The sequence below is a fragment of the Spermophilus citellus genome (assembly GCF_964194105.1).
Source record: "Spermophilus citellus genome assembly, chromosome: 3".
Classification (NCBI taxonomy): Eukaryota; Metazoa; Chordata; class Mammalia; order Rodentia; family Sciuridae; genus Spermophilus; species Spermophilus citellus.
Window position 1 is genome coordinate 17,049,710 of NC_138184.1, and position 11,955 is coordinate 17,061,664.

At 43.3% G+C, this 11,955-nt stretch overlaps 1 protein-coding gene across 7 annotated transcripts in view; it reads right to left on the reverse strand.

The window, feature by feature from the left end:
- The window catches only part of SUGP2 (SURP and G-patch domain containing 2), a 34,507-nt gene that overhangs the window by 22,271 nt on the left and 281 nt on the right, over positions 1-11,955 (reverse strand). For 6 of the 7 annotated variants that reach the window (XR_014021156.1, XM_081287082.1, XM_081287083.1 and 3 more), the window contains exons 2-3: positions 10,258-10,389; positions 3,125-4,732 (exon numbers count right to left, since the gene is read on the reverse strand). Coding sequence is in view for 6 of the 7 variants with exons in the window: in XM_081287082.1 (XP_081143208.1) it covers positions 3,125-4,732; positions 10,258-10,389 (1,740 nt within the window). In the remaining variant the exon portion in view is untranslated. Of the gene's footprint in view, positions 1-3,124; positions 4,733-10,257; positions 10,390-11,815; positions 11,950-11,955 lie in introns of those variants that run through there. The other variant, XM_081287087.1, reaches the window with a different exon arrangement.

Sequence of the window (11,955 nt, forward strand, 5' to 3'; positions counted from 1 at the left end):
TATCACTTAACTTGAATGTCCATAATATTAAAGTAGAGCTGTAAAGACATAAAATATTCTTAAAAGTACAGGCACAGGGGCTGGGGTTGTGGCTCAGCAGAATGCTTGCCTAGCACATGATAGATTAAAATAAGGTATTATGTCCAACTACAAGTAAAAAAAAAAGTGCAGGCAAAGTGAACCAAGTACAAGGCCAGCCTGGGCAACTTAGGAAGATCCTGTATCAAAATAAATTTTAAAAAGTGATGGGAGAATAGCTCAGCGGTAGACTGTTTGCCTAGCATGTATAAGACCCTGGGTTCAATCCCCAGTACTGTGAGAGTGGAGGGAAGCATATATGTGTTTTGTAAGAGGAAAAAAATAAGTTCACAAAGAAAAATTCCCTACTTAAAAAAAAAAAGTCAAGTAACTCAATGGTAGAGCATTTGCCTAGCTTGCACAAGGCTCCGGTTCCATCTCCAGCACCAAAACAACAACAAAACCCCCCAACACAAGTCAATGGCCCCAAGTTAGTTCACAAAAACTATTTGTTAGGCTGGGTGTGGTGGCGCATACCTGTAATCCCAGCTACTAAAGAGGCTGAGGTGGGAGGACCACAAGTTTAGGTCAGCCTTGGCAACTTAGTAAGACCCTCTCAAAATTAAAAACAAGGGGATGGGGATGTAAAGCAGCCATCCTTAGGCTAAAATCCTGTGTGTGTGAGCATGCCAAATGAAAAGTAAATCATTTTTTTAAAGTGTAAGCTTCTTCCAATATGACTCTGTAAATTTACAGTGCTATCAGCAATGCAGAATAGCTTGCTTCTTCAAATAATGATTGTTTAGCTTCCTGATATTTGTAGTTTTAATAGCACAGAATGGTCTGTTTGTTCAGTCATTTAATTAAAGTTACCCTTGAACTGGAGTGGTTTCCCAGTTTGTTCTGTAAATGACTGCACAATGCTGTCTTTGCGTTGGAGCTCTGAATTTGGGTGTGGCACTGGGATCAAACCCAGACCCTTCTACATGCTAGGTAAGTGTTCCACCACAGAGTGGTACTCCCAGCCTCTCTGGGCTTATATTTATTTTTTTTTGAAATGGGAACTTGCTGTTTCCTAAGTGGCCCTGAACTCCAGGGCCCAAGTGAGCCTACATATTTTTTTATTTGTTCTTTTTAGATACATTGCTGGGCTTATTTTAAACATTACTGTGTGCTCCTCGCACAGGATAAATCCTTCGACTGTCATGTTATTACAAAATACTTCCCTTATGAAACTGCATTTTCTTCTTTGTTGGCTCTCGTTTTAAAACTGCTTATTTTACAAAAGAATATGAAGTACAAACCAAAAGCTTTTATAGGCAAATGAAATTTGTAGATTGCTGCAAATTTGGTCATTTCTAGCTAGGCTGACCATGAAATGGCCAGAACAGGGCCACAGCTTTGGCCCAGCAACCCTACCACTGAGAACATATACTTTGAAGGAAGGATTAAAAAGAAAAAATTAAAAATAATTAATAATCAACACATTCAATGAAAGATATCATCTCAGCATTTCCAACAAGAACAGGTGCAACGTTGGGCAGTGACACTGCCTGATGCTATTCAGCAGTTCCTGTGAGATATGGGCCCTCTCATTGGCTATCCAGATGTGCATGCAGAGAACCAAGGCTGGTGGATGCCAATTACATGTGACCCCACCACTGTTTGGCTTCAGAAACCTCTAGTAAAAGGCTCCATGAGTTTGACATCAAGCCAAAGGTGCAATAATTTTCATCAGGTCAGCATGATGTAGCAAACGCTGCAGAGACAATTGCATAAAAGAGCAGATGGTAACATTTACCTCCAGCATGTGTGCAGCTGCAAAAGTACCACAAGTGGGTGGTGAGCCACTTTTAGTTAGGTTATAGGTGACCCTTCCTTTCTGCTATATTCTTGAGTAACCCTATTACACTGACTTTCCATTCAGCATTTTAGGGTTGAGGGAGGGTAATGCTTCAGTCCTGAACCCACTACCTCAGGTTCCCTCTCTAGGAGTAGCTGTGACTACCCACACATGGTAGGACTTATCCATTGCCTCATGTAATCAGGGCTTCATGAGGGTGGTATGGAACCGCAAAAAAATCAGGTACAAATGAAAGTCCCCACTGGGCTGAGGACAATGAAAACTGAAAACCATGTCAGGGTCAAAGTGCTTTCTCACTGGTCACAGTAGCCAAGAGAACATAGATACATGCTTATGACCTCTGAGCAGTGAGAGCATCCATTCTGGGAGTAAGAAGAGGGAAGATGGAAAGCAAATAGTCATTTCTATTCCTATTTCTTGGTCACTACATTAACTGCTGGTTATCAAGTGTAATTAAGAAAACTTAAGTACCAAAAAAAAAAAAACAAACAAAAAAAAAAACTTAAGTACCTTTAGCAAATTTAGAAAAGGGGGCTGGGGATACGGTTCAGTTGGTAGAGTGCTTGCCTCACATGCACAAGGCCCTGGGTTCAACTGCCAGCACCACACACACACACAAATCTAGAAAAGGAAGTTGGGTGGAGGAAAGGTGCTGCCACCAACTGAAATACCCTAGCTGGTCCTTGTGCATCCTTCAACACAACTCAACCACAGCCTCCCTGATTCCCCAGGCTGGGCTGGGGCCTCTACTGTGACCCTTTCAACCTAGCACGGGAGTGACTATATTTTGAGATCTCCTTACCTCTGGAGCCAGGGACTCCTTAGAGATGGCATCTAGCGGTTTTTTGTTTTTCTTTCCCCTTCCTTCTAGTAATACCTGGGGAAAGGTGGGCATGTTGAACAGGGGATCTTAATTTTGATCTCTGATGAAAAAGTATAGGTAAAATTTATGTAAATATACATGTCCTTTTGTCCTGGCAAGGGCCACAGCTTTCCATGAGAATGTCAAAGAGATCTATGATCCCAAAATTTTTAAGGGCTTATGTGGTAGAAAACTCTTAACACACATTCACAGAAGAATGGCAGACATGTGTATTGACCAGTGTGATTTTCTACTAAAATCCTGACTGGTTTTAGTTAACTAAAGAACTGTTGTGTAAAAATCTCAAAGAGAATAGGAGACATTATCAAAAATCAGGAAAATAAGCCACAACACATAGAAACTTCCACTGCTTTCCTCACCATCATTCAGACCACTTGGAGCCCTGGCCTGAATTTCTGGTTTCATAGGAGCAATCATTTTCTCCTCCTTTCGTGCTGGCTCTGCTTCAGTTTTCTTGACCTGTAAGGGACACCCACTGGTGATCAGCCATGCTTTCAGATGGTCTATATACTCTCTCCCAAACAAAGTGGAGTCCTCGAAGTTTGGAAAGGAAGCAGGAGAGGGAGCTATATCTTGGAGGCCAACAGCTTCTAAGATTTTCTCTTGCCGGAAAGAAGAAGCCAATGAGAATGTCTGTCCCAAAAGGGCTAAAGATTTCCGGCAAAGAGAATTGGTGGTCTCTAGGGCAATAGCCAAGTCCAGAGGGTTAGTTAGGGTCTTCATCTTGACACTGAGCTCATAGGCATTGCAGGCCATGAGCAAGGGTGTGACACTCTTCAGAAGTCGATCTTGAAGCCTCATTATGTATTTGTCAAAGGGCTTTATGATTTCAAAAAAGCAATTTTTGGTCTTCACAGCACCTTTGTCTAAAAGCATGTTTAAAAACTCATTATCAACTCTGGGTGTTTTCAAAGCAGAATGCTTTAAAAATTTGATAGTAAAAAAGCAAAAATCTCTGTGCTCTGGTTTTAAGGAGCATTTGAATGAGGCAAGCATTTTAGCACAGGTTTCAGTTTCAAGTTCAAAGAGAGTCTGGAAAAGTTGGGAAAATTTAACATCATCTTTTATAGTATGGAATCCTGCCCATTTAATTATTTCTATCCCAAATCTTGAAAACACATCAGACTTATCTATAACGTCAAAGCTCATCTTTCTTCTAGGGAACCGAATGTTCTTTAGATCAAGCCCCAAAGGGATTTTCTGAGTGGGGAACTGGATGTCTTCTGTCCTTAGGTTTGTCCCCAGGGTCACATCAGGACTTGGGGTGGCTTTCTGGATTTGGTTAGTGCCCTGAGTTTTGGAAGTAATACGATTTATAACAGGTACTTTTTTTGTGGTCACACCTCTCAGTGTGACAAGTTTCCCAACACCACCCTTTGCTGTAAGCAGGCCCTGAGTGTCCCCCTTTCCTAGAAGGGTGCCTTCCTGATCAATGATGTTTAGAGCTCGGCCTCTGGCCTGAACTTGACCAGTGCTTCTGGAAACAGAGTCAGCCTCCCCTGGATGGTCCACATCATAATCTTGACTCTCTTTTTCCAAACACTCTTTCTCAATCAGCCTGGAGGAGGCCAAGTCCCCCAACACAGCAGAAGGACCAAAACTATACTCTTGTGACCAGGAGGATTCTTGAGAAACTGGGCGGCCAAAGTCTTGCTCCCAAGAGCCACGGAGTGCGAATTTCCAGTCTTGAGAATGGAAATGCCCCAATTTCCGGTGGCCAAAGACCTGGTCCCGGGTGTCAGTATGGGCAAATTCCAGATCCCGACCACATTCTTTGCGAAAGTAGTTGTCATCACCAATGGAAGGGTTGCTTGATCTGAAGGAGGGTCCTGGAAACACATCACTTCTCAGGCCTTCTCTCCCAGCATCTCGAGAGTGAGCTACAGATCCACTGAGGGAGTATCTGCTGTCACTGTGAACATCATCATACATATCCGCTCTGGATCTTGGGACTGTCCTTAAGAGATCTGAAATAAATAATCCAAAAAAAAAAAAAAAGAAACAAACAAAAAAGCACTTTAGACCAGAGACTACAAACAGAAGCCCATGGACCACCAGCCAAGAAGTGTTTATACCTGAGTATTTTTTTGCAAATTTAGATGTGTTGTCAAAGTTTAAAATGTAGCTCAGTGGTAAAGCAGTTGCCTAGCATATGTGAGGCAGTGGTAGAGTGCTTGCCTAGCACATGTGAAGCACTGGGTTCTATCCTCAGCACTACATAAAAATAAATAAAGGTATATATACTTAAAAAAAATATCAACTTTAAACAAATAAACAAAATGTAGCTTAGTGGTACAGCATTTGCCTAGTATGCACAAGAGCCTGGGATTAATGCCCAGTACTCCCCCTACTCCCACACAAAAGTCTGGGTTGATAGTAGTTTGTCCTCTATACTTGCAGGTTCTGCACCTGTGGATTTAGCTAACCTCAGATTGAAAATATCCAGAAAAACTGCATTTGTACTAAATATGTACAGACTTTTTCCTTGACACCTTCCCTATACAATACAGTGTAGCAACTATTTCCACAGCATTTACATTGTATTAGGTATCATAAATCATCAAGAGATGATTTAAAATTCCCAGCCCTTACTTTTTTGGGGGAGGGGAAAGAGTGGTCCTGAGGATTGAATACAGGGGTACTTTACTACTGAGCTACATCCCTAGCCCTTTCATTTTTTGAGATAGGGTCTTATTAAGTCACTGAGACTAGCCTTGAACTTGTGATCCTATCTTGGCTTCCTGAGTTGCTGGGATTACAGATGTGTGCCACCAACCTAGCTGGTATCTGCTTCTTTTAAGTACAGGATCTTATGGGCACAGTGGTATATGTCTGTTAATCCTAGTAATTTGGAAGGCTGAGGCAAGAGGATTGAGTTTTAGGCCAGTCTTGGTGACTTAGCAAGACTATCTCAAAATTAAAAAAAGGGGCTAGGGATGTGTCTCAGTGGTAGCGTACCTGTCTAGCACATATAGGCTCTGGGTTCAATCCCCAGCCCTGCAAATAAATAAATAAAATAAAAAACTGAAAGAGGTTGGTAATGTAGCTCAGTGGTCAAGTATCCTTGAGTTCAATCCCATTATGGCAAAAAAGAAAAGAAAAAAATAGACAGGATCTTGCTATATTGCCTATGCTAGCCTTGAACTCCTGGGCTCAAGTAAACCTCCTGCCTCAACCTGAGTAGCTGGGATTACAGGCACACACCACTATGCCCATCTTACCCTGGACTTTTCTTTTTTTGGGGGGTGGGGTGGGGGTGGGTACTAGGGACTGAATCCAGAGGTACTTTACCACTGACCTACATCCCCAGTCCTTTTTTTTTTTTTTTCATTTTTTTTTTTTAAAGGCAGGGTCTCACTAAGTTAGTTAGGGCCTCAGTAAATTGCTGAGGCTAGCCTCAAACTTGTGATCCTCCTGCCTCAGCCTACCAAGCTGCTAGGATTACAAGCATGCACCATCACACCAGGCAAACCTGGACTTCTTTAATGCAACCAAACACTTCTGTGTTTCTACTTTTAACTCATAGCAGCCAGATTTTATAGAGGCTGCCAACTCTAGCTGCCTCCTAGGGGAAAATATAAGCCCACAGTGCCACCATGAGGTAGAAGCCTTAGCTGACACAATGCTCATCACAGTTGTCCAGGCCCAAGACAAGCACCTGATCCAAGGCTGATTGAAATAAAAGGTCTGCCTGGCTAATCCTCTCTATGGAGCTGAAAAACCAGAGACTGAGGCAAGGAGAGAGGAAGGAAGAAAAGAAGCCACATCAAGATGGAAAGTGAACAGCATAGAAAAGTGGAAACATATATTTACAGTTGCTTATTCACACATAAAAGAACTCTGAGAAGCTAGAAACAGAAATGAATTATGGACAATGGGTATATGGGATTGGTGGGCCTCAGGCACACTTTCTTTTAAACAGTACTAGGACTGAACCCAGGGGTGCCAGTCCTTTTTATTTTTTATTTTGAGACAAGGTCTCACTAAGTTGCCCAGGCTGACCCTGAACCTGCCTCAGTGTTGTAAGCAGTTGGGATTATAGTGTGTGTCACTGCATCCGGCTTTAGGCCTTTTCATGGATTATCTTTCTGATATTTGAATTTTTCAATCAATCTACAATCTAGTTAAATATATATATATATATATATATATATATATATATATATATATATATATATATATGGAAGAGAGAGAGAGAAGGAGGGAGGCAGAAACAGGTATGAGTACGCCAAGAGGTAATGATGGGCTGAGAAGCCACAAAAAGTCTATATCCAAGTTAACATGTTCAACAAGCACTTATTGAGCACCTATTATGTGTAGGTACTGCACTAAGCACCAAAGTTACTGTAGAGAAAGGAGGCTTCTACCACACTTACCAGTTGAGGGAGCCAGACAACAAACAAAAATATAGCAGGTAAAAGTAAATGCCAAGAATGAAACTCAAGGAAGCAAGAATGCAAAGAGGAAATGTCATTTTTAGACAGGCTGGTCCAAGAGGGCAGCTTTGACAGCAATGTATATAGAAGCAGAAGCCTGTATGAGGGGCTAGATAATACAGTTAAGAGGAGGAAGGCTTCCAGATAGAGGGGACAGGATAAACCCCTGCAATGGGATGGGGGCGGGGGGCAATGCAGGCAAAAGGGAACAGAGGAAACCAGAAGCAAAGTGATAGAAAGGTGGCTCCCAAACTGTGCTGCACATTGAAGTCTGCAGGGGCCCTTCATCCCTAAACATCCTTATTTAATTAATGAGAATACAGTCTGACATGAGCATTAGGATTTTGAAAAGGCTCTCAAACTATTCTAAAGTGCAACAAAATTACGGACCCACTATAATAGGATACAATGGGGGGAGGGATTATCCAGAAGTCAGGCCCTAGATAGGGCTCAATTTTTATTCTGGGTGAAACCAAAAGCTACCAAAGGGTTCTGAGCAGAGGAATAACCTCACTGGCTGCTATTCACGGAATATATTATAGTGGACAAAAGGGGACATGAATGTTCCAGAAAGGAATCTACTATAATAATCCAGGCATTGATTATGGTATTGATGGCACAATTAGGGAAGGAGAATTAGAGGGAGAGTGGTGGCTGGATGCTACACATTTTCCATGTCCTGGTTTATAAGGAATGGGAAGAGTTCAGAGTAAAGCAGAGACATAGAACTAAGGCTGACCAGCTATGCGTGGTGTATACCTATAATCCCAGCAACCCAAGAGGCTGAGGCAGGAGGATCCAAAGTTTGAGACCAGCACTAGCAACTTAGTGAGACCCTGGAAAAGGGCTGGGACATAGCTCAGTGGTAGAGTGCCTCTGGGCTCAATCCCCAGTACTGCCAAAAAAAAAAAAAAAAAAAAAAAAAAAAAAGAAAGAAAGAAAGAAAAAGATAAGAGAGAGAGAGAGAGAGAGAGAAAGGCTGACCAATGAATCATGAACTTTGTTCTAAAACCATCATCTTGCTGTATTTCTAGTCCCCATCCTCCATAGTTTTTTTTTTTTTTTGAGGGGGTGGTGCAATACTGGAGATGGAACTTAGTTCCCTGCACATGCTAGGCAAGTATTCTGTCACTCAGCTAAAACCAGCCTTCTCCAATCTTTCTTGTGGTAACTAAGATGTACTGGTGCTTGAGTCTATAGATAAAGAACCAAGATTTAATTCTCCAGATGTAAACACAAAGTATTGAGTACTATAATATCTCACTAAAAGAACTGAAGGATGTATAAAACACCATAAATAGTTACCTCTGAGGGATAAGGAAGTAGCTAGGAGGATTTTCATCCCTCTTTTTATTAAACTGTTCCGATCTTTTATAACTGCAATGGTTTTGTGTACATCTCACATAACTTTGTGTTTTGGCAGTACTGGGATGAAACCAAGATCATACACATATTAAGAACACACTCTAGGGGCTGGGGTTATAGCTCAGAGGTAGAGAGCTTGCCTCATACTTGTGAGGTACTGGGTTTGATCCTCAGCACCACATAAAAAATAAATAACAGGGGCTGGGGATGTGGCTCAAGCGGTAGCGCGCTCGCCTGGCATGCGTGCGGCCCGGGTTCGATCCTCAGCACCACAAACAAAGATGCTGTGTCTGCCGATAACTAAAAAATAAATATTAAAATTCTCTCTCTCAAAAATAAATAAATAAAATAAATAAAGATATTGTGTCCATCTTTAAAAAAAAAAAAAAAGAACACACTCTACCACTGAGCCACATCCTCAACCATATCCCTGTAAATTTTTATTTAAAAAATTTTTTTTAGTTGTAGACGGACACAGTGCCTTTATTTATTTGTTTTTACATGGTGCTGAAGATTAAAGCCAATGCCTCACATGTGCTAAGCAAGTGCTCTACCACTGAGCTGGTACTTCAGCAAACATCCCTGTAAATTCTGAAATCTCAGAACCTAGAGATAACCTCTGAGCTTCAATTCTCCAGTCCACTGAGCTTCAATTCTCCAGTCCAAAGCACATTTGTTATTCCTATCCCAAAGACTTAGACTTAAACAATAGGAGGGGCCTTTTCTTCACCCTAAGGATGATATAACTGTGAGCAGCCCAGGGGAAATAGGCCCAGGGCATGTACTTCCTGGAGTAGGGATGGTAACAAAATCAACCTCAAGGCCTGCTTAGGCTTCCTAGGGGAAGGCACCTGTGAGCCGAGTCTTGTGAGAATTAACCAGGCAGACCTGACATAAAGGAATTCAAAGGAAATGTTTTCAAGCAGAACCAACACCTGGCAGCTAGAGACCCTCTCTGCAGATGTTAAGTGGCTATTCCTGCACTTGAAGAAGATATAACACTGCAATTGGGGAGCCCCAAGAGCCTAAGCAGGACAGTGGCCTAAGGAGGTTGGCACTAATAGATCTGAGGGGCAACTATTTTAAGGGCTGATATGAAGGAAATGAAGTCAGAAGCAGACAGACCCTGCAGGACATTGCAATAATGTAAGCAAGAACTGATAAGAGCTTAAACCAGAGCAGGAATGGCAGGGGATGCTACTAGATTGATTCAAGAATCCTTGCTGGGCATGGCAATACAAGCCTATAATATCAGCAGCTCCAGAGGATGAGGCCCTAAGCAACTTAGTAAGGCCCAGTCTCAAAATGAAAAATAAAAAGGGCTAGGAATGTGGCTCAGTGGTTATGCACCCCAGTACCCCACCTCCCCAAATCCTTCTTTAGGGGTTGGAGACATAGATCAATGAAAGCATTTGCTTAGCATGAGTAAGGCCCTGGATACCATTCACAGCACCAAAATTATGTTCTTCAAAAGATAGTATCTAATAAGAAGCTCCAGTTAATGACAACATCACCTTCTGCATAATGATTTGGCTGCCCAGTGGGCAATGTGAAAATATTATTTTCTCTTAAATAAGGAGAGCAAGGATCAGAGCAATTCTGAACTTGTCTAAGACACTGAAATCCTGCCCCAGACTCTAGATACTACACTCCCTCTCAAAAAAAAAAAAAAAAAAAAAAAAAAAATTTACCTTGAGCTTTAAACTGAAGAGTTTCTCCTACAGTCTCAGCAGTGGGGTCCACATGATATCGTTTAGCTTTTTCTTGTAATACAGCATCAAAAGTCTCTTGTGCAATTCTCCTTGCTGCCATATTTCCTTGCCCTATAGTGAAAGAAAAAGACATATTAAGAATAACAACTCTCTCACAGAGCCTGCTCTATTTTACCCAATCCTCAGTCACCAGGCAGTGCTGGGCACAATGGTCCATGCCTGTAATCCCAGTGACTTGAGAGGTTGAGATAGGAGGATCACAAGTTCAAGGCCAAACTCAGCAACTTAAGGGATACTCAGTTTCAAAACAAAAAATCAAAAGGAAAAAAAAATCACGTAGTAATCCATAATCCTGCCATGGTACTTCAAAAGGCAGGTTGGAGTCTTTTAAGGGGATCTCTCTCCAGGTGAGGCTCACATGTGTGTCAGGAAAAGGAGCAAGAAGAGCCTTGTCTGAGCCCGTTTCCTTGCAATGGGTTACAAGAGGCACACAGAGCAATCCCATTTCTTGGGGTTGCTAGAGGATAGCACAACTCAACACACAAAAGAATATAACGTGGTCAGAAGAACAGGAACACAACCCTCACAAATGTAGGAAAGATGTGACCACTATTTTCCCATTTCACCAAGAGGCAACCAGAGCTTACTCTGAGAGAAGCCTCTGGAGAAGTGCGTGGAAGAATCTCTACCAAATGACAATGAGCTAGTGACAGAGGTTGCTGTGTACTAGGTACCAGCACGATCTCTTTTGCTTCTTGCAATAGCCTACCGACGAGGTGGGTCCTTTTATGAATGACATTACATAGAAGAGGAAAAGGCAGACCTAGGCTAAGTGACCCACCCAAGGTCAGACAGCCCAGACTTGAACCTGCTGTTTAGAGCATTAGTGGAAACAAAGCCCTTTAGAAGGAGTAGGAAAAAAATTAAGCAACATTTAGGAGTTCAACGTCCTTAATCATCAAGATGTCCTGGCCTAAAGACACCTCCAACTTCAAGACGCACACCTGACTTACAGTTGTTTTTTCACAACCATCACCCCATGTTCCCATCCTCTGACTCCCTTCCCGGTGTCCCTTGTTCTCTGAATAGCGAAGGGCCGGGTCTCCGGGTCAGGTGGCCTGGGTTTAAAACAAGTGTCCTAACCTTTCTACGCCTTGGTTTCCCATCTATGGAATGAGCAGCTAATATTGGGGTTGCTATGGGGACTGAACCAGTCTAAAAGAGGTAAAGGGCCGAACGCAGCACCGGTGGCCGTTATCGCCCCGCGAGCCGGTGCTGCTCCGGGCTCGGGTGGAATGAATGAACAAGTGACCCAGTGAACCCTTCCAGTACGGCCCGCCTCCGCCCAGCCTCCGAGGACGACGAAAAGGGGGAGTCGGTTCCCGGAGGCCACCGACCGCCCCTCAGGACCGGGCCGCGGACGAAGCCCGAGGGCCAAGCCCTCGGCGCCATCATGTAGTCCGGGGCCACCCGGACCAAGTCCGAGCCCCCCCACCCCGGGGCCCACCCACCGACGACGCCGGGGCCCGGGCCTCACCCCGAGCCCACTGCGCGCGGAGCCGCCCCCGCCGCCGCCTCAGGCTCCTCACCCGCCGCCGCGCGAGGCGGGGACATGCAAATGAGCCAACGGTCTCCGCAGCGCCGCGCCGCGCAGGCGCAGGGTGCTGTCGAGTCCTT